The sequence below is a fragment of the Procambarus clarkii genome, chromosome 13 (genome assembly GCF_040958095.1).
Source record: "Procambarus clarkii isolate CNS0578487 chromosome 13, FALCON_Pclarkii_2.0, whole genome shotgun sequence".
Classification (NCBI taxonomy): domain Eukaryota; kingdom Metazoa; phylum Arthropoda; class Malacostraca; order Decapoda; family Cambaridae; genus Procambarus; species Procambarus clarkii.
Genome location: NC_091162.1, coordinates 23,214,219 through 23,241,172, shown reverse-complemented (window position 1 = coordinate 23,241,172; position 26,954 = coordinate 23,214,219). Strand labels below are relative to the sequence as shown.

Sequence of the window (26,954 nt, the reverse complement as noted above, 5' to 3'; positions counted from 1 at the left end):
GCCAGCAATTGATAAGTGAACTACAACCCGGTCCTAGTGGGGTGAAATTCCCATGAAGAGAGAGGTCGCCTGACTCAGAGATGGATTCTCCTTCCACACCATAACCCCTCTCTTCCTTCTCACCTCCCCTATCGTCTCCCTCAAACCAGCAACGACTCTTCATAAGGTAAAGTAAACATGAAAACAGTACAACAAAACATTTATAATTACATGTGCAGTATTATATTTACATTATAAAATGTCATTCAAGTATGGATGTTTTTGGGAGTGAAATGGATTAAATTTACTTCCTTTATTTTAAATGGGAAAATTTGTTTCTTAAGACGAGTTTTCCACATAACGTGCTCGGTTCCAGAACGGATTAAACTCGTTAATTGAAGTGCCACTGTAATTTCTTTTTACAATATACGTGTTTATATACGTATGTGGGTGTGGATATTGGCTTGTGGGTGTGTGTGTATTGGCATGTGGGTGTGTGTATTGGCATGTGGGTGTGGGTAATGGCATGTCAGTGTGGGTTTAAGTATGTTCATCTTAGCATGTGAGTATTAGCAATGTGTGGTGTCAGCATGCATCCAAATTTTCAATGTTTTACTTAATTTAAACACCTAATTTTGATCAAATAAGGCTTGATTATTTCAGACAACTGCTATGAAATTACAAACACACATTTCCCAGCATCACCAGGGGTAATATGAGGAGGTGGAGATCATAACATTATAACCCGTGGCTAGCAAAGCTGTATTACTACAGCTCTTCCTGAAATCTGTTCACCTTTCAATATCAATGCAAGCCTTCACAATTTAATAAGGTCTTCTAAAAAGCAGTATAGGAAGGCATTAATTCCATTTTACAATATACGTGTTTATTATGGCAAAAGAAGATAATCATTATCTTCTGTAGGTCATTATTATCTATTAATAATTATTATCTATTAATAATCTTCTATTATCTTATACTGTAGGTCAATTTGAATAAGATTTTCTTTTGAGGCACTGAAGTTTCCAGCTGCAGGGAATTGGAGGGGCAGACATGATGAGCCGAATGACTCAAGACATTGTTGTGAACACTGAACTTGTCCCACATAGGGATTGGTACAGTATTTAGTAATTAGTATGAGGTTATCAATGTGTAAAACAAAGGTAAGGACAATAAAAGAAACTTAAGCATCTTTCTGCATGGATGGAAAGAAAGTGTGAATCCACATATGATGCAACTGAACAGAAAAAAAACAGTAGTGAATATAATGAAACGTCATTTTCTGGGCGAGATCCGGAGGCTCCCCGGAACTATACCGGGCTGATGGTTATATATAAGATCATGGCAACAATCAATCGATGGAGTTCTAGCCTACCGGAGACCATAAGCCAGAACCTGGCCCCCCTCAGAGAGGCACGAGGAGCAATGGCCTATAGCCCCTAGGAGGTGTTTGCAATTCTAGCCTGCAACACGCCCAGGCACAAGAGAGAAAAAAAAATTGTCTTATAAAAGCGTTTATTTGTGTTCCCTGATCACAGAGGATACAAAAAAAAAAAAAAATCATAGGTGACATATTTTGGCCCCAATAGGGTGAGGAAGTCTGGCAAAATTGAGGTGCTGACAGAAAAAGCGTCCCATACTGGTCTCCTCCACCTGCGCTGTCAGGTAGGAGTTTCCACAAAGATGATATTGCCTAATTATTGCAATGTCTCTGATTGATTTTTTCTAATTTTTTTTTGCAGTAATATCACTCAATAGTGTGTAGTGTAATATATTTATATAATAAAATGTGTGAACCATCGTTATACTCAAAAGTATTGTGTGCATATTAGTGATTTAATTATTGTGTTCATAAAAACAATCAACAAATAGTTTTGCTGTTATTACACTATATACACACAGGTTATATATAACTATCTCCATGTTTTGTTCACCATAGTTAATTACTAAGTTGGTATGATGAGTGTAAACAACAAGAGTGGGCTGCCACACTCAGCCAGCAGACGCTACCTCCCTCACTCCTTCAACACCTAACTTGCCAACATTCCTCCTCCCATAATACTGCTTGTGGTTTTATCACACTATATACACACATGTTATATATAAGTATTCAAATGCTTTGTTCACCATAACTGTACAACTAAGCTGGTATGGTATGCAAATAACATAGTGGCCACAAAAAACTGCATGACAAGTCACACAGAAGCCAGCAGATGACAGCATCACTCCCTCCCTCACCAACACCTCCCTCACCAAAATGGCTCCTCCCAACATACTCCTTTTGCTGTTATTACACTCTATACACATGTTATATATAAGTATCTACATTTGTGTTCACCATTGCAAACCACTAAACGGGTATGGTGAGTCCAGACAATACCAAGTTGCCACACAATCAGCAGACGACGCCACCTCTCCCTCCCTCCCTCACCAAGATTACTTCTCCCACCATACTTTGTACATTGATAATTCTCACCACAATCCTGCTATTATCAGAATCCTGGTCACTAAATCCTGTAAATGAATAATTCTCCACAAAGTTAATTTTGTAAAGAAACATGAGAAGTCATTTAAAGATTCTTAGATGGACGAAACAATGGCAGTGTGTTGTGGCTAGCGCTGTGAACATTGTACATAGTCTTTATCACAGTCAAGCTATTCTGTAATATTATCAAGGCTAAATAATACCAGTTAAATATATATTATGACATACTTAGGCAATGCTGTGGTCACAAGCTGAACAGCAGTGCTGTTAGCTCATGCTGCGTGTGCCAGCCTTGGTTGCTCACCTAGTACTGAGGCTCTCACATCTGGGAATGTTGCTCACAATTATTTTTTTAAATGGTGTCTGTTTATAAGAGCCCTGAAGAAGATGATGTGAACCCCGTGTAGCTGCAGGACTTTTAAATCTTACGTGATACTCCCAACCATACATAGCTGTGGTGCGCCGTTCTGCAACAGTTACTCACCCCAGCTATATGTGTATTAACTATATAACCCTATAACCCTTAACCCTTACACTGCTACAGCCTGGGCTATAAATGGGGAGTATAACCTCGGGCTGGGTAAAAAAATATTTGAATTATGTGAAAATTAATATTAAATGTTAAACAAATCTCCAGCTTATTGGCTTCAGCATTGTGAAAGTTTCATCCCAATATTTTCAGTAATGGATTTTAGACAAATTTGTTTAAATAGAAGAATATTTTGTTGATAAGGAGAACAGCTCCTATTAACTGGAACTGAGGGATAATGCAATAATAAAGAGATGAAAGCACTTGTCCAATGCATAAAGAAGAAGAAAAATAGTTAGAAGTGTCCACAAAGTGGATATGCAGCTGATGCCTTTATAGCATTGCTGAGTAATACATAATAACACCAATAATAATGAGTAAGTATGTTATTATGCTCTATTTTGTTATACATCATACAAATACATTGTCCAGTTGTAATATCTGTTACTTTCACCAATGTCCACAAATTTTTTTAGTGGAGATTTTTTTGTTTATTTTTGTTTTTTTTCTTTTTGTTTATTATCTGATGTTGTTGTAACCTCTACATCGTGGAGAGTGCATACCCGTCCCTAACTATGTCAAGATAGAATTAAATTGGTCAACAAATAAGTCAGTCATAACTGGGTGAACTTGGGACTTTGAATTTTTTTTGGCTGATTTTTTTCACAAATTTAAAATTCTATTTTCTTCATCTCTTTAGGTTGTTTTGCTGATTAGGGACCAGATTTGGGCTTTTCATTTATATAAAGCATACATCTTTATCCCCTAAATAATTATAATTATCCCAATATTTAGTTTTTGGGAGGGGTTAGTTTTCTAGACTTCATTCCAACACATATTGACCTAGAACTTTCACATATTCAAGTACGAATGCCAAACAATGTTTATTAAAAACATACAAGAAAATTAACCCTTAACCCTTGTGTGGCTCCGGGCTATTTAGCATTTGTCACCCACAGGCGCATAGCAAAATAAATAAAAAATTAAAAATTATTTTTTTCTTCTAAACCTGTTAATTTGTGTTCTCTGATCATGGGAAAAATAATAAAAAAATCGTACGTGGCATATATTGCCCGCTATAGGGTGGGGAAGTCTAGCAAAAAACAGGCACTGACTCAGCGTGCGTCCCAGATGATCTGTTGCTCGCCAGCTGTCAGGCAGGAGCTGCCACAAAGCAATAATTATTGATCTTGTGCACAAGCCTATCTCTCTTAACCCTGGATAGTGACCTGGCATGTTGGGTATCTCCAGAATGCCCACTTAACCAGGAACACGGTTATAATACGGAGGCCGCCATATGTCCAGGCAGGAAGTGGATACAGGGAAGTTAAGCATACTTGCCACAAAGGGTCAGTGAGTACATTGGCCGGTGCGAACCGTGAGAGAGGAGAGGGGATGCCTGCGAGGCGACAGTCTGACCTCTGGGGTCAACCGGCGCGATGCAGAATAACAGCTGTGACGTGGTCGTGACGTGTTCATGACGTCACCTCTTCTACTGATCAGGAAACGATCAATATGATTGGTTCCCGCCTATTTGCTGCAATGCTATTGGTCAAATTGTAACCTTTTGTGTTGTGTGCCACGAGATGCCCGGCAGCCCTTGCAAAGCATTCTCGTGAGGAAGCTCTTGCATAGAGGACGTGTCCTGTTCTATCTATCGGCCAATAGACTGAACACCGTCCATTCCTCACCGTCAAGTTAACTCGGCGTCTTTTCGATATACCCACACTCGCTCAGAATCACGATTGTGAATATATTGTTCAGAAGCCTATAGTGACAAAATCACCAGAGCGAAACAGACTGGTATCAGGTAACCACTGGTGACAAAGATCGTTGTGAGTGACCTAGAGTGAACTAAGGCAGTGCCGCCGCAAGGCTCTGGTAAACTGAGGGGCGATCGCCGTGCCACCACGTGCTAGGTCAGCCTGTACGCGTATCAACACACTCATATTCTGAGGCAACACTCATATTCCGATGTAAATTTTCCGAGCAAATCCTGCTCGTAACCCGAAAAACTCGTAAACAGGAAAGCTTGTAATCCGAGGCACCACTGTATTTGAATCAATAATATGCACACCATAATTTTGAGTACAGCGATGATTCACACATTGTGTAAATATATCACACTACACACTAATGAATAATATTACAGCCAAAAACGAAGAAAAATCAGAGTCATTGAAATAATTAGGTAATTATCTCTTTGTGGCCACTCCTGCCTGACAGCTGGGGCTGAACAGACCACCTCAGATGCACGCTGAGTCAGCGCCTCTTTTTTTTTTTTTTGCCAGACTTCCCCGCCCTATAGCGGGCAAAATATGCCACTTAGGTTTTTTTTTATTATTTTTTCCGTGATCTGAGAACACAAATTAACAGGTTTAGAAGAATTTTTTTTTTTGTTCTGCGCCTGTGGGTGATAATGGCCAAATAGCCCTTAGCAACACAAGGGTTAATGAATTAGAATTACCTTATACATTGTCGATAACTTCAACTTCAATTATCTCTAAATCTAGAGTTTCAACTTTGAGTCAACTTCAAAACATCCAGTTTCTGACCGATTCTCACCATTTTTACATATAGTGTGCTCAGCTGTCTGTTCTACAATTCTATTAGAATGGATTTTTTTATAAACCCTAAATGTTTGGAGTTATAAATTTTGTTGTCTGAATTTGGTGCATATTTCAAATGCCATATTGACAATTTATTTTACAGAAACTAAACTGAAAATCTATATTCTAAATCTATTAAAATGAAGATCATATACTATTCTGAGAGTATACTAACAATGAATAATTGGTGATATTTAATATTTTTGCAGTTGATCTTAAAATCTGAAATTTTCAATATTAATTTTTATAATTATTTTTAATTTTCTTGTTTTTCAAGTTACGTTGGTGTCATTTTGACAAAGTTGGAGCGTTTGCCTAGTAGATTATGCACAAAAAATTGGAATGCGTTAGAGCAAGTTTTAGAACTTTAACTTATAATACCATCGGGTCCTGTCGTATATACACGCCATGTGCAGCTTAAGAGTTAAAGGGTGCAATGGATAGACTGACGGGTAAACCAGCATGGCGAAGTTCAGACTTCCACACAGCTGCTTGATCAATTGACGAGTGACCCGGGTGCCCTCCAAAAACGTCTGAAGGTGGGACTGCCAGGCACAGCAACGCCACTGGAGCAAGAGACAAGGAAGCGGTCCAAGAGTACCACCCAAGATCCAGCCAAGTCCGAATCTGAGAGGGAAACAAATGGGACTTCCTCCAGTTCCCCAAGAACCTGAACCCAGCGAGCTAGGAAAGAACCAAATCCGTGGCAAGAAGACACGCAGACCGGCTGGAAGCCCAGACCAGCCAGTCGGTCGGTCAGTTAAGCCAGAATCTGAACCCCTAACAGATGCAAACGGGTCACCACGACCTGGGTAAGGTGTGTAAAAATGTGAGATGCCAAATGCAAGCCGAATAGAAGGCAATGAAAGTGGTAAGCGTGTCACTCCAAGACAAAACAGAGCCAGTCCCTGAACCCTGGATGAATCAGGACGTGCCAATACGCATCCAGGAGGACCATGGACACCATCCAAGTGCTCAGCTTCTAAAGCAGCTGGACCTAGGACAGAGTCGTCATCCAAAAGGAGGGGGCAAAAAACCCAGGGGTTCAGACGGGACAAGTCCAGAATGAACCTCAGAACCGCACAGTCCCGTTTCAGAACTGGAAACAGACAGGAAACCCACCTGAGGGATGCCATTGTTTCAACCATGCCCATGTGCACCGATTCCAGGATGACCCAACAGAGTGCAGAGGAAGAGGCCTGCCACACCAGCCCCCTTAACCCCCCGAAGGAGGAAGAGCCACCTAATGCCACCGCAGGCCAGAGACTGCGCCCCAAAATGCCCACAAATTGTGGGACCAGGCAAGAGCAAACAGCGTGAGCCTCCCACCATCGCCCTGTCAACAGGGGCAACCGTAAAAGGGCCAACGACCTTTACGAGAGCCCAAGTGACACTCAGAGCGAGCACTGTGCCGATTAGATGCCCGACGGCTCTGCAGGAGGGGCTGTCCCCAAATCTGGCATTACTGGCTTACAACGACCGAAGGAACCCCGAGCCCTGGCACGACTCTTCCGGGCAGTACCCTTACTGCCCCCAACGGAGAACCAACAAGTCTGACATAGGCCAGCAACTAAATGAAGCTGCTTGCAGAAAATACACCACCGCATACTCTGCAAACAGCAACAGACTGAAAATCTAAGAGCCAGGGCCCAAGCAGATTCCAAAGAATGGACGAGCACCACCTGTCGGCCTGTGAGGCAAGAAGCAGAGAAGAGACACTTTTTCCTTCAGAATCGGTGCAAACAACTTCAACAAGGCAGCCGACACCCAAGCCGCTGAGGCAAGCGCACCAGATGCTGGCCCGGAAAGCAGCTCCTCCACATCCTCCTTGACCGTGTCCAAAGACAGTTCCAGCACGGAAAAGAAGCGCAAGACCGAAGCCAAATGCCCACGGGCATGCTAATCCTCGGCCACCAGGGACATCGAAAGGGAGGGAACCTGCACAAGAAGCTGCACCTGGCCGGCATCATGAGGAAGCAAAGGGGCGAACAAGTATTGAGGTGCTCCAACTAGCCCCCCAGGTAAACCTGAACAACTGTAGTCAACACCCGCCAGTCAAGCGTGCGGGCCCGACAGAATGCATGCCATGCTCCCAACAAAAGAAAGGGCAGGCTGCCAGCCAGGACGACTCTTGGCACCTCGTAACACACCCAGTAAGGAGAAGAGGAGCCAAACCCAAAAGAAGAAAGATCCATTATCGAGGCGTAATTTTCACAGGAGGTAAGCTGCAATGGCCTCCTGCACCTACCTAGGTGGGATGCAGGAAGCCGAAAACCTTCAGAAAGAGGGAACCGAGGAATCAAAGGGAATCCAGAATTGAACCTGAGGAGGAGCTGAACCCATATCAAACTCATACAGGTACAGGGAGGGGGGGATAGGAAAACCCCCCCCTCCTCCCAAAACAACAAGTCCTGCGCCGAGGGTACCAACACCCAAGCGGGGTCAAATGGGAGCCCAAGGCCTCCCCATGTCAACTTCTCCCCAGCCCCAGGATCCCCCACATCAGGACCTGGGGTAGAGTCATCCTCTAAACCCTCTGCCTCTGGGAAAAAGGCAGAGTCCCCCAGAAAAGCAGGGAAGAAGGGGGATCCACTGGCATGACCTGAAGGCCCCGGCAGGAGGAACAGGGTCGAATGCCTCCACCGCCGATCTGGAAGGGGCAGTCCCCAAAGCTGCCCAAGTCTCACCACCAAGAAAGCCCTGCCCCGACTCCGAACTCGTCAGACATTTGGGAGTCGGGAGCGGGGAGGGGAGGATGAACATGACAAACTGAACTACAGCAGGGAAACCAACCTAACCTAGCGTGTTGCAGCAACCTTAACATTGCACGTTATGCAGAAACTGCCTGCACCCGAATATCAGTATCAGAGGATTGGGTGAACTGGAGTACAAGCAAAGAGCATCACTCACAGGACTCTGGGTCAAAAGTGTCATTGACCCAACAAGCAGCATGGCAGAGGCAAAGATGGTGAGTATTACCCCTGAGACAAGAAGTCAGAGCAACCTTCAGACTAGCACGAAGCGAGATGGGACTCTGAGGACGCATCCACTGGACCAATGCGCCCCAGTGGAGTTTTCCAGGGCCCTTAGGCTGACTGCTAAGGGAAGCCCAGGCAAGATACTGCTAACTGGTTATTCCAGAACTACCAAAAAAAATAATAAAAGTTGAACCTCTGCAACGTGTGCAATCACGGGGACCTAGCAGAGGGCCACCAAAATAATATTAGTGGTCCTACAGCCACACCAGGCAGACCCCCATCAGGTAAAGCAAAACAAAAGAAAAGAAACACCTTGCAAAAGCACAACATATCCAGGAGGAACAGAACCGGCCACTATGCGTATTATAAAACAGCTGCACAGTACCTCGTGTCCTAGCCAGCGACGCTACTACCTCATACAAAAGGCCAAACAGTGGTAGGAAAAAATCCAGCTAACCCCAAGGGCGGGCGATCACCTAGCTGCAAAAGAACCCTGCAGAGGTAGTCTCTGAACAGTTTGTGGAAGGTAACCCCAAACTGCAAGGGGCAGTACTTACAAGACATCTAGGGAAGGTGACCCTAGATGCATGCAGCCCCAGTACTTCATGGATTACACTTGGCTCGCACACCACCACACAGCAGAAGAACACCATAAGGCACAGCACTGCTCAAAGGATGGAGCCAGAGTCAATCGACCAACACTCAACACAACAGCCTCAGAACTGGGTTGGGTAGCCAGCACAGGAGGCCTGGGTCTCCCCCTCTTCTGCCTCCTGGGAAGAGAGGAGCTGCATAGACAGCGGCATGGCGGCTGTGGTGATGTAATGCTTGTTTGCTTGCTTGTTTTCTGATTGGGGAGTTCTGCTTACTCGTTCGACTTCGGTTTGCAATTTTTAACCAGCTGTACAGTAGTTTGTTTTGGGATTCCTACCTTTTTGGGTGCCTGACCTGGTAGATGGCAGACATAGACTGCTTCCAACTACATGAGGGTGTCTATATGCCATTGCTCATCATACCTCTCTGAAGGGGCCAGGATCTGGCTCGTGGTCCCCGGTAGGCTAGAACTCACCATGGCAACATCGATTGACTGTTGCCATGGTCTAATATATACACATCAGCCCAGTATAGCTTCGGAGAGCCAAAGGGGCTCTCCACAGAAAAAAAGATAGAAAATAAAATAGATGGAGGCCAAATGAAGTGGAAATTAACTAGAAAATTTAATGCCATATTTGGCTAAAGTTGCTAAGATATAGACTATAAGGTAACAAGGAAAGATTCTAATACATCAGCATTAACTGGCCATCCTTGAAGGAAGGGCATGTGCTTGTAATACACAAGGTAACTAAGTTAGGAGTAAATGAAAAAGAATAAGGAATCTGTGGAATATGAATAATTACACAAGTTGTAAGCCAGCACAGCTTCCAGCTTACCTTGAGCATTTGTTTCCCATCCCTGGAGGATAGATCAATATTCTCAAGATATGAATACATAAGTGACAGAGAAGGGTAAGAGTAAGAGTACAAATGGAGCAAGGAAAAGTTCAACACTGATAGTAATACTGTAGGTAAACTCTATGACAATATAACGTGTGGCTTACCTTGACCATTAGTTCCCCATCCCTGAAGGAAAGGTGGCATATAAGGTAAGAACAAGAGGACAAATGGAACAAATAGACTGAGAAATGCAGTTATACATGATTACAACACAATATAGTTTTCAGCTTACCATCATCATTTGTTTCTCAAACTTGGAGAAAAAGTGTTCTATGTCTTTCATAAAAGAAGCATCTACAATTGCCATATATCCAGTGGTGGGATCCAGCTGTTTTGCCCTACTAGATTCCTAAAAATTTCCTGAGTTTGGTGAACCGGTCCTAAATCCTTTCAGTCAATACACGATTTTTTTTTTTTTTATGAAATTGAATTTTATAAAAAACATTGGTTAAAAATTGTACAAATATTTTCTAGTTCCAATTTAATATTATGTAAACAAAACAAAGCTTTGGTGAATGTACTGACACAGTATGTCACAGCTTACTGTTGTCAGATGTTGGCACACGGTAGAGCATGTGTGGGAACATTGTTTTACACCAGTGGAGGACATTTCAGGGATGGCTTCAGTCTTTGTTGCGAGCCTAAACACAACAGAGTCTAATTATGGTCTGTGTTTCTGAACATATTAAATATTAGCCCCCATAATGAAGCAACAACAAGTTTTATCTGATTTTTTAATTATTTAATTAGACTAGTGCAAGGTGCCCTGTGTTACCTTCCTCACAAGCCTGTGTGCAGTCACCACTAAGCCTGGATTATCTAGGTTATGAGGCCTCCTTTTTGCTGCCACATGCAGCACCAACGACAACAAATTTCAATAATTCTTTTCAGTTTTTAACTAAGGAAAACTGATTATTAAAAGTTTAGAATTCCACCACTGCATATATCCTTGCAGTTAGAAAGCTAAACAAAATAAATAAAACTCAATTTGTAAAAACTTTTGATTCTTACCACACATTGGAGGGCCAATGACAGATGCAATGCCCTGGAACATGAGGAGGAGTCCAAAGGCATTAGTCAATCTTTCCATGCCCAGCAAGTCGACTAAGACAACAGAAGTAAGTCCTACATATGCTCCAGACGTGGAGCCAAATACTGCTGCATAGAAGATTTGTGATGAATAAGTGTTGAACCATATACTCACACATGTCCCTGTTGGCAGAAATGTTATTTAAGGTTTAATGCTTTTTGTGTCCTTAGTAAAACTTGAATATATAGTAACTAATCAATTACTCCTGATAGAACTCGTGAATAAAATTTATGATTTAAATACCGTATATGAAATAATGTTAGATTTTCATAATCTGCATCAAAATGTATAAAATGGGGATGTCAGCATTTAATAGTTGCATCGTTTAACAGTTAAAGTGTTTTTAAATAATTTTTAGGTTGTGTGTGGCCTATTTTCTCCTATTGCATGTTCCATAATAGTGAAGATGTATGTAGTGAAGATGATTACAGTTATTATGATTGTGAGTAGTTAAATATCATTACAGTTATTATGATTGTGAGTAGTTAAATATCATTACAGTTATTATGATTGTGAGTAGTTAAATATCATTACAGTGATAAAGATAGTGCATAGTAAAGATGTGGCTTCTGTCACCTGAGCAACTGTGACTAAACCCCCCCCCCCAGTTATTACATACTTGGTAATGAAAGGGGTGACTGAGATCAGGCCATAAACAAAAATAATATTTAACAATTTATAGACAAAGTGTAACAATTCTTCTATGGTAGACTATGCTAAATGCAAAATTAGCTAATTTTAGCATTTCAACAAAATTTCTTTAAATATCAGAATAGACTTGTTCTATGTGAAAGTTTAACTTCCTCAACAGGGAAGCATTTTTTTTACAACACAATCCAAAATTAAGGAAATTCTGATTTATTTTAAATGATTAAAATATTTAACTCTTCTTTTTATTTATTCGCTCAAACTGCATATTTCATATCATTACTCTTTGGCAAATTCTTCCTTAATTTATTGTTATATAAACAGTAATATGATGTATCATATATACCACATTACTGGCCCTAATGCAGCCTCTCTCAGTTCTTCTATGTTCTGTGATATATTTTTGTTGCACATGCTATATCTTTGCCTAGTTCTTGTCATACTTCACCCAGTGCTTGCAGTACCACCTCAAACTGTTTTACTTTGTAAGCTGTCATGCAAATTGTCTTCTAATCTTTCTGATTTTATGCTCCAGGTTTTAACAATATAAGCATCACTGCACTAATTGTAAGTTATACATTTTGTACGGCTGTACACCAACTCACTCAAGCCACATCTGTAATGATTTGTATAACTCGCTTATGAATAAACATTCTACATGTAAATATGCCAACAATGTCTCTGTTATTTGTACAACCCAACGAACAACACTCTGCTACACCTTAGATGTGTGCGCTCGTTATGTTTGAGTACTAACCAATACCACACAGAGTGAGGGACACATTGTAGAGGTAGAGGCGGTTCACCCACGCCTGGTCAGAAATGTAGCCGAGGAGAATTCGACTCACGGTGTTGGATATTCCTACCACAGCCAACAAGAATGATGACTGGCTGTCAGGGATGCCTAGGTGTCTAGCACGATCCTGAAGACAGAAAGAACATGCATTTCACTATAAAATCTAATTTTATGAAAACAAAAATCATGATGATGATCATTACCTCATTTCCATGCTTTTAAGCGGTGCTGAGAAATTCGGCCGAAGTGGATGGAAAAGTACTGTAAGAGAAAAGGGTTAAGGATATTAAACATTTGCATTGTGTTACCTGTAAATTAAAACAGACAGTAAATGCACACTCCAGAGATGTGAAAACATTATGACCAATTGGTTTGTCATTGACCATTATCAATTGGGACTGAAATGTATTTGTTAACCACATTTCTTAACGAATATGTTTACTGTTTATCATACTAGTCTACCAGCCAAATAGGTCTAACTTTGATTCATGTTGAGCAGGCATTGTTTAGTTTCCTAATTAATTTCAGTTACTTTCTGGAGTATTAAAACACTAACTTTTTTGTAAAAATTATATTTATTCATAAATATTTTTCCAACCAATTACTGAATAAAATACATATCTTGACTAAATAAGGCACCTGGCTTCATCTGACCGTGTTTGACTCATGTGCGAGCTTCATAAAACTCACATTTAAGCAAAACATTATCAAATACAGACCTGCCCTTGTATAAGTGTGTGTTTCTTCACCTGCTGACAGTTTACCAAGATATACATTCCTGTCTCACAGTTTGTTTTGGTCCCTGACCTGTGAGTGAGCACTTTGACCTTACTGGGGGACTAGTCCACAAAAAATAAGCACCTTTGATCAGGGCAATAGATTTTTTGGGGGAAAGTAGGAAGCCTATTTTGTACACTACACTATCTTTTGCAGGGTAGGGAGGCAGAGCTAGTGGGATCGGCATGATAGATCAATCTAGGCCATAGAGTAGACTTGTCCACTAGCTGCCCCAATATATTGCCATGGGCGCTTGTAACCATTCATTTCACTCAGGAATCTTTATATAGGAAGTTTATCTCTCCTACCCATCTTCTTTCAGGGTTGGTTTCTTTGTATATGTGCTAGTGGCTTTGCAGTAATTTACTATTCAGTCATCAACAGATGTATGTTGGTGACTGATACAGTAGACAGAGATACAGTAGGCTGTTATGTACATTAATAACCACCAGTATCTTCTTTTATATGAACAAATAACAAAATAACAAAATTTATAGGAATCTCTACTGTGAGGACAAACTACCTTTCTCCAATGAAACATATATTTGCAGCATTTGATGTAAAATGTCAAACCTTTATTTCTATGGAAGACTCCCCAGTGGCCCTTTGAAGTCATCTTGCTGAGGTTCTACCAGATGTGGTTTGATCCACCAGGTGTGGGCAAGCCCTGCAGCTTCAAGCCAAGTGCTAGCCATTCTTGGGCCCCATGCATGCTGTACCAGGCCCAAACTCCTGCAATTCTATATTCAAGAATTGCAAAAACCACTATCATAGGCCCTAAATATCTTTTGGAAAGGGAGCCTAGATACTGGTGTTATCCCTGACATACTTCAAACAGCGGAGATCGCGCCACTTCACAACGGAGGTAGTAATGCAGAGGCAAAAAATTACAGACCAATAGCTCGAACATCACACATAAATTTTTTTTTAAAGAATGCTATGAAGTAAGATCACATAACACATGAAATCACAGTGTCTACATAACCCTGGGCAACATGGGTTCAAGACAGGACACTCCTGTCTCTTACAACTGCTGGATCACTATGACACTCAAAGACAATGCCATGGAAGACAAGCAAAAAGTTGATGTAATATATATAACGATTTTGCAAAAGCATTCAACAAATGTGACCATTGTGTTATTGCACACAAAATGTGCACAAAAGGAATTACTGTCAAAGTAAAGAGATGGATCTTTTACTTCATAATGAACAGAACCCAAAATGTAATTAGTAAACAAAGCAAAATCTGGATCATCCACTGTGAAAAGCTCAGTCCCCCCAGAGTACTGTGCTTACTCCAGCACTTTTTCTCATACTCATATCAGGATATAAACTATAGTACTATACCATTCTTTGCAGATGACACTAGGATTTTCATGAAAGTAGACAATAGAGGATACAGCAAACCTCCAATCTGATGTTAATCAAGTCTTTCAATAGACCACAACAAATAACATGATGTTTAACCCTTAACATGCTCGGGGTTTAATATCCTGTCATCCCCACAGGCGCATGTCATTTTGAAAAAAAAAAATTATTTTTTCTTCCTAACCTGTTAATTTGTGTTCACTGATCACGGGAAAAATAATAAAAAAATCGTAAGTGGCATATATTGCCCGCTATAGGGTGGGGAAGTCTGGCAAATTATAGGCGCTGACTCAGCGTGCGTCCCAGGCGGTCTGTTGCTCGCAAGCTGTCAGGCCGGAGTTGCCACAAAGAGATAATTACCGAATTATTTCAATGTCTCTGATTGATTTTTCATACTTTTTTTGCTGTAATATTATTCAATAGTGTGTAGTATATTTATATAATAAAATGAGTGAATCATTGCTGTACTCAAAAATATGGTGTGCATATTGTTGATTCAATTATGTTCATCAATCAGTGAACAAATACTTTGTCGGTTATTACATTATAAGCACAGGTTATATATAAGTATCTGCATGTTTTGTTCACTATAACGAACCACTAAGTAGCTATTATGAGTCAAAAAGTAACGCGGAGTGACCGCCGTTTATCAGCCAGCCACTCCCGCCCTCCCTCCAGTCATCTGACTCACCCACATTCTCCTCCCACAATAATGTTTTTGCTATAATTCACTATATACAGACGTTATATATAAGTATCTACATGTTTTGTTCACCATAACTGTACATCTAAGCTTGTATGGTGAGTAAAGGCACAAAGATGTAGCTACTCACACAGTCAGCTGATCGGCGGCCGCCCTCAAGGCCAGACGCACTAATATTTCTCCTCCAACAATACTGTGTGGTGTTATTACGCTATATACACACATTATATATAAATATCTACCTGTTTTATTCACCATACTTGTACAAATAAACTGGTATGGTACCCAAAGACCATCGTGGTAACCAGTAAACAACACCGTCGTCTGCACGGTGGCGTCGTGCAGACGACGCCACCGCCCTCACCAAAATGGCGGCTCCAAACCTTCTCTTTTTTTTTTTTTTTTTTTTTTTTTTGAGATATATACAAGAGTTGTTACATTCTTGTACAGTCACTAGTACGCGTAGCATTTCGGGCAGGTCCCTGGAATACGATCCCCTGCCGCGAAGAATTGTTTTTTCATCCAAGTACACATTTTACTGTTGCGTTAAACAGAGGCTACAGTTAAGGAATTGCGCCCAGTAAATCCTCCCCGGCCAGGATACGAACCCATGACATAGCGCTCGCGGAACGCCAGGCGAGTGTCTTACCACTACACCACGGAGACTAAGTATCTACATTTGTAGACTAAGAGACTAAGTATCTACAAATATATAAGTATCTACATTTGTGTTCACCATAGCGAACCACTAAGCTGGTATGCTGAGTGCAGTCAATAAAAGGTGGCCACACACAGTCAAAAGACATCGCCACCACCCTCCCTCCCAAAGCATTACTCCTCCCTCCATGGCACACAGCGCTAAATACCACCACAATCCTGCTATTATCAGAACCCTGGTCCGTTTTATCACAGTCAGGGGTCTTCTGTAATATCATCATCGCTACATAATAGCATGAACAAGTATAATTTGGCATTTTTAGGCGATGCTGTGGTCACAAGCTGAACAGCAGTGCTGTTAGCTCATGCTGCGTGCGTCAGGCTTGGTTGCTCACTCAATACTGAGGCCAATAACACCCGGGAGTTTGGCCCACGATTTTTTTTTAAAATGGCGTCTGTTTACAAGAGCCCTGATGAAGGTGTGGTGAACCCCGTGTATCCGCGGGCTGTTTAAATCTTGCGTAGTACTCCAACACATCATATGACGTGATGCGCAGTTGACTGGAACAACGTCCAGCACGTCATATGACGTGATGCGCACTTTAAGGGTTAATGAGGCTACGCTCCAGTTACTGTGCTACTGAATAATGAAAAATAAAAAAAAACTACATATGAAACACAGTCAAACCACACTATTAAATAAACCCAGCATTGAATGTAATGAAACACCATTTTCTGGGTGAGTCCCGGAGGCTCCCCTGGAGCCTACTAGGCTGATATGCTAATGTCAGACTTTGGCATCAGTCATGTGTATGGAGTTCTTATGGGCCTACCAGAGACCACGAGCCAGAACCTGGGCCCCTCTAGAGAGGCAAGGGGGGCAATGGCCTATAGAAACCCCATGTAATTGGAAGCATTCTCTGTCTGCCATCGACCGGGTTAGGAACCCAGTAAGGTAGGTGTCCCAAAACAAACCCCTATTCTGGGGAAAATTGCAACCAAATGCCGAACGAGTGGATAGAACTCCCCAAACAAAAACGAGCAAACTAGTATGACGTCACCCATCGTCGCGCTGCTGTCTGCGCAGCCTCCCCTCCCCAGGAGGGGGAAAGGTGTGTACAGACTTACCGCGCTGGCGGTCCACACCCCAGTTCTGAGGCTGGATGTCAAAACACGCAAAAAAAAACCCGACCGGAGGGAGGGAGGGATGCCGGGAAGCCTCTGGGACTCACTCAGAAAATAGCGTTTCATTACATTCAACGCTGGTTTTCTGGGGGAGCCCCATCGGCTTCCCCGAGCTAACTACCCACAGAGGAAAAGAATAGGGACTTACCTGGGAGGCAGTTGCTGCTCACTCCTCAACCCGAAGTCGAGACAACTGGCTGCATCCGCCGATCCAAAGCGACACAGGCCCGACTGGGCCCCAGGAACGTTTACAAGGTAACGAGCAGCCAGGACCCTGTTCGACCGCCAAAATCTTCTCACCTGAATGCGAAGCCCACACCATATTGCTAAAGACGGCGGCAAGAGCCGCGAACTTGTGGACGTCATGGGCACAGGGATAGACCACAGGTTGGTTAGCCTTAACCCTTAAACTGCGCATGGCGTATATATACGCCCTGAGTAACATGTCCCATGGTGCGCATGGCGTATATATACGCCATAGGGTGCCAGGCCTGATTCAAATGGCCCGCGGCTACACGGGGTTCACAGTAGCTTCCTCAGGGCTCTTGTAAACAGATGCCATTTTGAAAGAAAATCGTGGGCAATATTCTCAGGTGTGAGAGGCACAGTACTGTTGGAGCAACCAAGGCCGGCGCACGCAGCATGAGCGAACAGCATTGATGTTCAGCTTGTGACCACAGCATCGCCGAAAAATGTCAAAATAAATATATAATTGTTATTATTTAGCGATGACAATATTACAGATGACCAATGACTGTGATATAAATAACCAGGGTTGTGATAATAGCAGGATTGTTGTAATAATTAGTGCTGTGGGAGGAGTGATGCTGAGAGACGGAGGGAGACGGCATCGTTTACTAACTGTGTGGCCACCTGTTATTGTTTGCATTCACCATACCAGGTCAGTGGTTCTCTATGGTGAACACAAATGTAGATACTTATATATAATGTGTGTATTAGTGTAATAACAGCAAAAGGATTATGCTGGGAGGAGCCATATGGGTGACGGAGATGACGTCGTCTGCACGATTTGTCTAGCTGTTTAGAGGGTGGCCACTATGCTCTTTGGGCGCACTACAAGCTTAGGTGTACAGTTACGGTGCATAAAACATGTAGATATTTATATATAATATGTGTATGTAGGGTAATAACACTGCAAAAGGTATTGTTGGGGGAGAAAGTTTAGTGCGTGTGACCTTGAAAGAGTGAGGGAGCCGCCAGCCGCCATCTGTGTATAGCGACGACTCTTAGTGCCTGAACTAACTATATCAGCTTGGCTGTACAGTTGTGGTGAACAAAATATACACATACTTATATATAACGTCTGTATATAGTGTAATAACACCACAAATGGTATTGTTGGGGATGAAAGTTTAGTGCGTGTGAGCTTGAATGAGTGAGGGAGCCGCCATCTGTGTATAGCGACGACTCTTAGTGCCTGAACTAACTATATCAGCTTGGCTGTACCGTTGTGGTGAACAAAATATACACATACTTATATATAACGTCTGTATATAGTGTAATAACACCACAAATGGTATTGTTGGGGGAGAAAGTTTAGTGCGTGTGTTGAGGGAGTGGCAGCGAGTGGCTGGCTGGTGTGTGGCGGTAACTCCTCGTTGACTCTCAATACCAACTTAGTGGTTCGTTATGGTGACCAAAACATGCCAATACTTATATATAACCTGTGTATAGAGTGTAATAGCAGCAAAACTATTTGTTCATTGTTTTATAAACATAATAATTGAATCACTAATATGCACATCATACTTTTGAGTATAGCGATTATTAACCACTTTTATTATATAAATATATTACAATACACACTATTGAATAATATTACTGCAAAAAAACTAAGAAAAAATCAATCGGAGACATTGAAACAATTAGGTAATAATATCTTTGTGGCAACTCCCATCTGTCAACGCGGGTGACGCTGACCGGGTCTGACGACCGCTCTGTCAACGCCCACTTTTTGCCAGACTTCCTCGGTCAATTGCGCCCAAAATATGTCACCTACGATTTTTTTTTTATTTTTTCCGTGCTCAGGGGACACAAATTAACATGTTTAGAAGACGAAAAAAAAATTTTGAATTTTTTTTTTTCTTGCGCACAGGGGTGTAAATGTCCCAAGGACCCCTGAGCAGTGTAAGGGTTAATAACCCTGCGGACGACCTGATAGACCCGCACCCTCTTCCCTCGAACAGGGAAGAAGGGAAAACGGATCAACCCAAAGCGCGTCCATGGACACAGAAGCCGTGGTGAACAAATAATGGCGGAGAGCCGCAATCGGACACAAAACATGATGCACCCTTGGCCGAACCAACCAAGCATCAACATCCCAGAGACTCCTCCGGAACACAGCAGTCTCATTCTTCGCCAGAAAAGGAGAAGTCTGCAGACAAACAAACGGATCACCCCGACCGAAGGAGCAGAAACCTCTGCGCCAGAGGAGAGCATAAAGCTCACCTACCTGACCTCCAGAGGCCAATGCCGACAGGAATAGAGCCTGCGAAAAACAATCCAGAACCGAAGGAGCCACAACAAAAATGAGGAGAAGAAAGAAAAGAGAGCACTCTGTCCAATGACCAGGACAGCTCAGGCAGCGCATGAGCAGGCCGGAGGTGAAACAACGCCCGAGACAGCTTGCGAAATGGCGCAGACATGACATCAAATCATGTCTTCAGCAAGCTGAAACGGCTCCGCCAGTGCCGCACGATACGAGGCGACAGTGTTAGGCATAAGGGGACGGTCCTGGAACAACCAAGAGAGAAAGGACAACATCACCCGAACAGAAAGTGAAATACAACGACGAAGACGTAAGAAGAACCGGAAGGACCGCCAGGAAACTTCATACAGCTGCCGAGACGAAGCCCGCAGGTGGGACACTAATAAGGAAGTCACCTGATCACCATAGAGATGATGATAAACTCGAGTCAAAAATACCATACGTGAAGACTCAAGGAGAGGATCGAACCATCCACGTGACGTACTGGTCCGATCTGCTGGAAGAGGCGGAGCTGCGGAAAAACCTTCTGGTTTGGACACTGCAACGACATGCCACTAAGTGGCTCCCAGAACTGAAGGACAAGAGCTACGAGGAGAGGTTAGAGGCATTAAATATGCAAAAACTAGAAGATAGAAGAAAAAGAGGCGATATGATCACTACGTTCAAAATAGTAACAGGAATCGATAAAATTGATAGGGAAGAATTCCTGAGACTTGGAACTTCAAGAACAAGAGGTCATAGATTTAAACTAACGAAACAAAGCTGCCGGAGAAATATACGAAAATTCACTTTTGTAAATAGAGTGGTAGACGGTTGGAACAAGTGAGAAGGTGGTGGAGGCCAAAACCGTCAGTAATTTCAAAGCATTATATGACAAAGAGTGCTCGGGAGACGGGACACCACGAGCGTAGCTCTCATCCTGTAACTACACTTAGGTAACTACACTTAGGTAATTACACTGAGCAAGCAGCACCTGAAACCACGGCTCGGCTGGCCACCAAGGGGCAAAGAGGACAACTCTCCCTTGGTAAGTCTCCAAGCGAGTCAGGATCTGGACCAACAGCTGAACCGGGAGAAAGAGGTACAGGAACTCCCCACATCGACCAGTCCTGCCGAAAGGTGTTGACTCCGACGGCCTCGCAGTCGAGAAAGGGCGCCACATACAGGGGACCAGAACCAGAACAGCCGACGAAGCCAAACCCAACCCGGCAGGTAGACCAGCATTGCGAAGTTCAGGGTCCCGCACAGACCCTCGAGCAACCGCCGGGTGACCCAGGAGCTCCCCAGAAACAGGCACAAGCGGGACCACAGCCGCAGAAGGGACTCCGGAGGAAGAGACAAGGAAGCGGTCAGAGAGTCCCACACAAGGCCCAGCCATTTCCGAACCAGAGAGGGAACCAGATGGGACTTCCTCCAGTTCACCAAGAACCCGAACCCGGCGAGCTGAGAAAGAACCAGATCCCTGGCCAGCAGACTAGCGGACTGGCTGGGATCCCAAACCAGCCAGTCGTCGAGGTAGGCCAACACTCGAACACCTAACAGACGCAGATGGGTCACCATGACCCGCGTGAGGCACTTTTTCACGCGCCTCATGCGGATCCACACAAAACCACAAAAAACACAAAAGGAAGGGGGGTGGTAGGAGAAAAGCACACAGAAACTGTATTGGAGGGAAGCTAAACATTCCCTCTAATGCGTTATGTGTGGTTTCCTCCGAGGCTAAGGGTCCCCCTTCTTCCAGCCAGAGGTGGTACTTCCTTCCTTATTATATACTGTTTATATATTATATATATATATATATATATATATATATATATATAATATATATATATATAATATATATATATATATATATATATATATATATATATATATATATATATATATATATATATATATATATATATATATAATATGTCGTACCTAGTAGCCAGAATGCACTTCTCAGCCTACTATGCAAGGCCCGATTTGCCTAATAAGCCAAGTTTTCACGAATTAATTGTTTTTCGACTACCTAAGCTACCTAACCTAACCTAACCTAACTTTTTCTGCTACCTAACCTAACCTAACCTATATAGATAGGTTAGGTTAGGTTTGGTAGGGTTGGTTAGGTTCGGTCATATATCTATGTTAATTTTAACTCCAATAAAAAAAAATTGACTTCATACATAATGAAATGAGTAGCTTTATCATTTCATAAGAAAACAATTAGAGAAAATATATTAATTCAGGAAAACTTGCCTTATTAGACAAATCGGGCCTTGCATAGTAGGCTGAGAAGTGAGTTCTGGCTACTAGGTAAGACATATATATATATATATATATATATATATATATATATATATATATGTCGTACCTAGTAGCCAGAACTCACTTCTCAGCCTACTATTCAAGGCCCGATTTGCCTAATAAGCCTAGTTTTCCTGAATTAATATATTTACTATAATTTTTTTCTTATGAAATGATAAAGCAACCCTTTTCTCTATGTATGAGGTCAATTTTTTTTTATTGGAGTTAAAATTAACGTAGATATATGACCGAACCTAACCAACCCTACCTAACCTAACCTAACCTATATTTATAGGTAAGGTTAGGTTAGGTAGCCAAAAAAAGCTAGGTTAGGTTAGGTTAGGTAGGTTAGGTAGACGAAAAAACATTAATTCATGAAAACTTGGCTTATTAGGCAAATCGGGCCTTGAATAGTAGGCTGAGAAGTGCGTTCTGGCTATTAGGTACGACATATATATATATATATATATATATATATATATATATATATATATATATATATATATATATATATATATATATATGTCTTACCTAGTAGCCAGAATGCACTTCTCAGCCTACTATGCAAGGCCGGATTTGCCTAATAAGCCAAGTTTTCATGAATTATTATTTTTTCTCAATTTTTTTTCTTATGAAATGATAAAGCTACCCATTTCATTATGTATGAGGTCAATTTTTTTTTATTGGAGTTAAAATTAATGTAGATATATGACCGAACCTAACCAACCCTACCTAACCTATCTTTACAGGTTAGGTTAGGTTAGGTTAGGTAGTCGAAAAAACATTAATTCATGAAACTTGGCTTATTAGGCAAATCGGGCCTTGCATAGTAGGCTGAGAAGTGCGCTCTGGCTACTAGGTACGACATTATATATATATATATATATATATATATATATATATATATATATATATATATATGCCATACCTAGTAGCCAGAACGCATTTATTTACTTACTATGCAAGACCTGATTTGCCTAATTGGCCGAGTTATTTTCTTTATTTTCAATAAATTGTTATAAATTGGTATATTTTAAATATTATTATTATATTGTACAGTATTAAGAACAAAAATTATTGACTTAGTTTTGTTAGTTTAGGTTAGGTAGGTTAGGTTAAGTAGGGTTGGTTAGGTTTGGTCATATAGCTGCATAGTTTTAACTGAAATTAAAAAAAAAATTAACTCATTCATAATGAAATGGATAGCTTTATCATTTCATAAGACAAAAAATTAAAAAATATCTAAATTCAGAGAACTTGGCTTATTAGGCAAATCGGTCCTTGCATAGTAGGCTAAGAACTGCATTCTGGTTACTAGGTACAACATACATACATACATACATACATATATATATATATATATATATATATATATATATATATATATATATATATATATATATATATATATATATATATATATATTTTTACGTGCTACCGGGGAGGGAGGACTTGTGGAGGAGGCTCTGTTGTTTACCGAGTCATTACCTAGGGACATCCTGGGGTCACCGTGCCTAGCCTTCACAGAGTGCTGTGTGAATGTCCTGGGAAGGTGCAGGAGTGGCGGAAGGTGCCCAGAGTGGACCATCACAACAAAAACGGATAAAAACAGGTGGGTGTGCAGTGTATGGAAAACAATGGCAGTGAGGGCCACGCTGGTGCCCTCTAGGCCTCCCATGGCTAAGGTGTGGGGGAGGAGGGGGTGTTGTTGTTCGGTCGGGCGAGGGGGGGGTCACCCATGTGCCACCCAGTGTTTATAGAAATACGTTTGGGAAAGAAAAATGAAAATAAAAATCAGCAATCATGGTCAGAGCTAATAGAGCTCATAGTGTGTCGGATTACAAGTGTATGATTCATTCATCACTGTGCAGTGATATACAAGAAAATTATACCAGTGTTTAAGTGTCACCCCAGACCATGTGCCACCCAGTGTTTATAGAAATACGTTTGGGAAAGAAAAATGAAAATAAAAATCAGCAATCATGGTCAGAGCTAATAGAGCTCATAGTGTGTCGGATTACAAGTGTATGATTCATTCATCACTGTGCAGTGATATACAAGAAAATTATACCAGTGTTTAAGTGTCACCCCAGACCCCCTCCCTCAAGCTGAGCGAGGCCCGGTCAACCCCCACCTCCTCCCCGCCCGCTGGCCTCGTCGCACCACAGTACCTCCTGCCATCCCACCACCCAGCCCACCCTGCGCCTGGGTGTCTCCCACCCACCTATTCACCGCCCACACAGTGCTTGTTGCAGGGATGTGCTACCCTCCATGCACCCAGATATGGCACAGGTCACAGCAGGCATTAAGGTTCCTCCCAAAAGGGAAGGAGACACAAGTACTCATAGGAGTGGTGAGTGTGAGGGACAGCTAGCCACCCCTCCTGCCACCACCCGTGTCCACCCCTGCCGCCACCACCCCTGTTATCCCTCCCACGCCGGCCGCCCGGGGGATGGAGGGGACTCCACCAACAAACCAGGAACCCCTCAGCCAAGAACACGGTCCTGGGAACAGTGCACCCAGACGTGCAACCAGAGGACCCAGACTCAGAGGAACGTGTCGGGTGTGTGACAAATCTCACAGCCTTAGAAACGATGGAACCCTACGTCAACACAACAACTGTGAGGGTTCATGGATGGCACCTATAGAGAGAGAAGGCCCACAGGTTTTCCCGGCACCCCCACACATCCCAGCAAACTTCATGTCATCAGATGACCTCCTGGGGGCCATCAAAGCATCCACCACCAGAACTCTTCCGCACATTCCTAAAGCAGCGCGCCCATTTGCAGCAGGGAAATATACAGACCTTTTAAGGACAGTAAATGAATGGTCTGCAAATCTTAATGCTGCAGCCACCATCAAAGCATGGCATAATTTGCTCCTGTTTGGCAATATTTGCTTAGGCGTACCTGCAAGAGGAGGCAAGTCACTAGCCTCATCAGTCACTAGGGCAATAAATAATTTCCCCAGAGCTGACAACATGATCCCCATCCCTCCTCAACGCAAAAACCGTCGTAGAAGACCCAAGAGTTCCAATGACAATTTTAAACTAGGAACACAAGTGACCAAAAAAATTGAAGAGGGCAACACAGTAGGGGCAATTAGGTTACTTACCAGCGAAGACACAATCGCCCCTAGAAATACCGCTACTGCCGACTCACTGAGAGAGAAGCACCCTCCCAGAGTACCATGGGCACCCACTGCTCGGGACACAAATGTCCCAGACATGGGACCTCTATTCCTCCAAGCGTCAGAGGTATACAAAGCACCAGGCTCGGCAGGGGGATACACTGGAGTAAGACCTCAGCACCTCAAGGAGATGGTAAATCCAGTTCTCGGCGAAGTTGCCGAGACACTACTGTCAGAGGTCACGAAGTTTGTCAACGACTGCCTCTCTGGGTTGATCCCAGATACAATTAAACCCTTTTTCTTTGGAGCATCCCTTTGTGCCCTCAAGAAGAAAGATGGTGGAGTCAGACCCATTGCCGTGGGTAACACACTTCGGCGCCTTGTTGCTAGGGCAGCTGTCAGAAAAATTAGCATAGACGCTGCGACGATGCTTCGACCCCATCAACTAGGTTTTGGTGTCCCCCATGGCTGTGAAGCAGCAGCTCATGCAGCACGAGCCTATATCAAGCACCTCCCAGAAAATAAGGCATTAATTAAATTAGACTTTAAAAATGCCTTCAACCAGGTAAAAAGGGATGTGGTACTGGAAGCAGTTCGAACAAGCTTTCCTTCTCTACTACCCTTTGTTTCAGCAGGGTACAGTAGGGAATCGACGCTGCTGTTTGGGGAACATGAAGTTGTTTCTGCAGAAGGTGTCCAGCAGGGAGACCCACTTGCCCCTTTTCTTTTTTGCATGGCTGTTAAAGAGGTCACAAGCAGGTTGACCAGCGAACTCAACGTCTGGTTCCTGGACATCCTGGCAGTGCGAATCATATTGCCAGGAGTCCAAGTGATCGCTCCCACCGACAGTGTGCTGCTAGGGGCACCTCTGGGCTCGAGCGCCATTGAGGTAGTCCTCGAAGAAAAGCTGAACGACCTGAGGAGGATGGAGGGAAGAATAGGGGCTTTGGACGCCCACGATGCTTTGTACCTTCTCACAAGGTGCCTGGCTTTGCCCAGACTGACCTATTTCCTAAGGTGTGCTCCCTCCTTCGACAGCCCAAAATTAACAGAATATGACACTCCTAAGGTCAATAACCGTGAAAGTGTTAAACCTCTCCCTGCAAGATGACCAATGGGACCAAGCAACGCTCCCAGTTAGACTCGGGGGGATAGGTATTCGCAAGGCGACACAGTTAGCATTGCCGGCATTCTTATCCTCGACCAGTGCAACAGGTGAATTAGTTAAAGAAATACTACTGAAACACCTAAGAGACTCCATTGGGATTCATGATCCCAAATTCGCGGAAGGAGCCGGTCAGTGGGACACTCTTGTCAACTCTCATCCTCGACCGACTTTTCCAAATGACTGCAAACAGTCCAAATGGGATAGCCCCATAGTGGAGAACATCGCCACATCATTGCTGGAGGCAGCTTCCAGGAAGGACAAAGCGCGTCTTCTAGCTGTGCAAGCGCCCCATGCCGGGGACTTCCTGTTGGCAGTCCCTAATTCTGCCTTGGGCACCCGCCTGGACCTTCGGACCCTAAGTATTGGTGTTGCTCTGCGCCTTGCCGCCCCTATCTCCACCGAGCACCGGTGTATTTGCGGCCATGCACAGGCAGACCAATACGGCAGCCTGGTCTAATCTGTCGTAAGACACAGGGAAAGATTGCCAGACATGAAGCAGTCAATGACATCATCAAGAGAAGTTTGGCTTCAGCTGGGTGCCCAGCACAAAGGGAACCTCA

The 26,954-nt window shown here is 42.9% G+C and overlaps 1 protein-coding gene across 1 annotated transcript in view; it reads right to left on the bottom strand.

The window, feature by feature from the left end:
* Mct1 (Monocarboxylate transporter 1) overlaps window positions 1-26,954 on the bottom strand; it is a 269,013-nt gene that overhangs the window by 5,087 nt on the left and 236,972 nt on the right. Inside the window, exons 10-11 of the mRNA XM_069323794.1 lie at window positions 12,569-12,734; window positions 11,085-11,285 (exon numbers count right to left, since the gene is read on the bottom strand). Coding sequence (XP_069179895.1) covers window positions 11,085-11,285; window positions 12,569-12,734 — 367 coding nt within the window. The remainder of the gene's footprint in view (window positions 1-11,084; window positions 11,286-12,568; window positions 12,735-26,954) is intronic.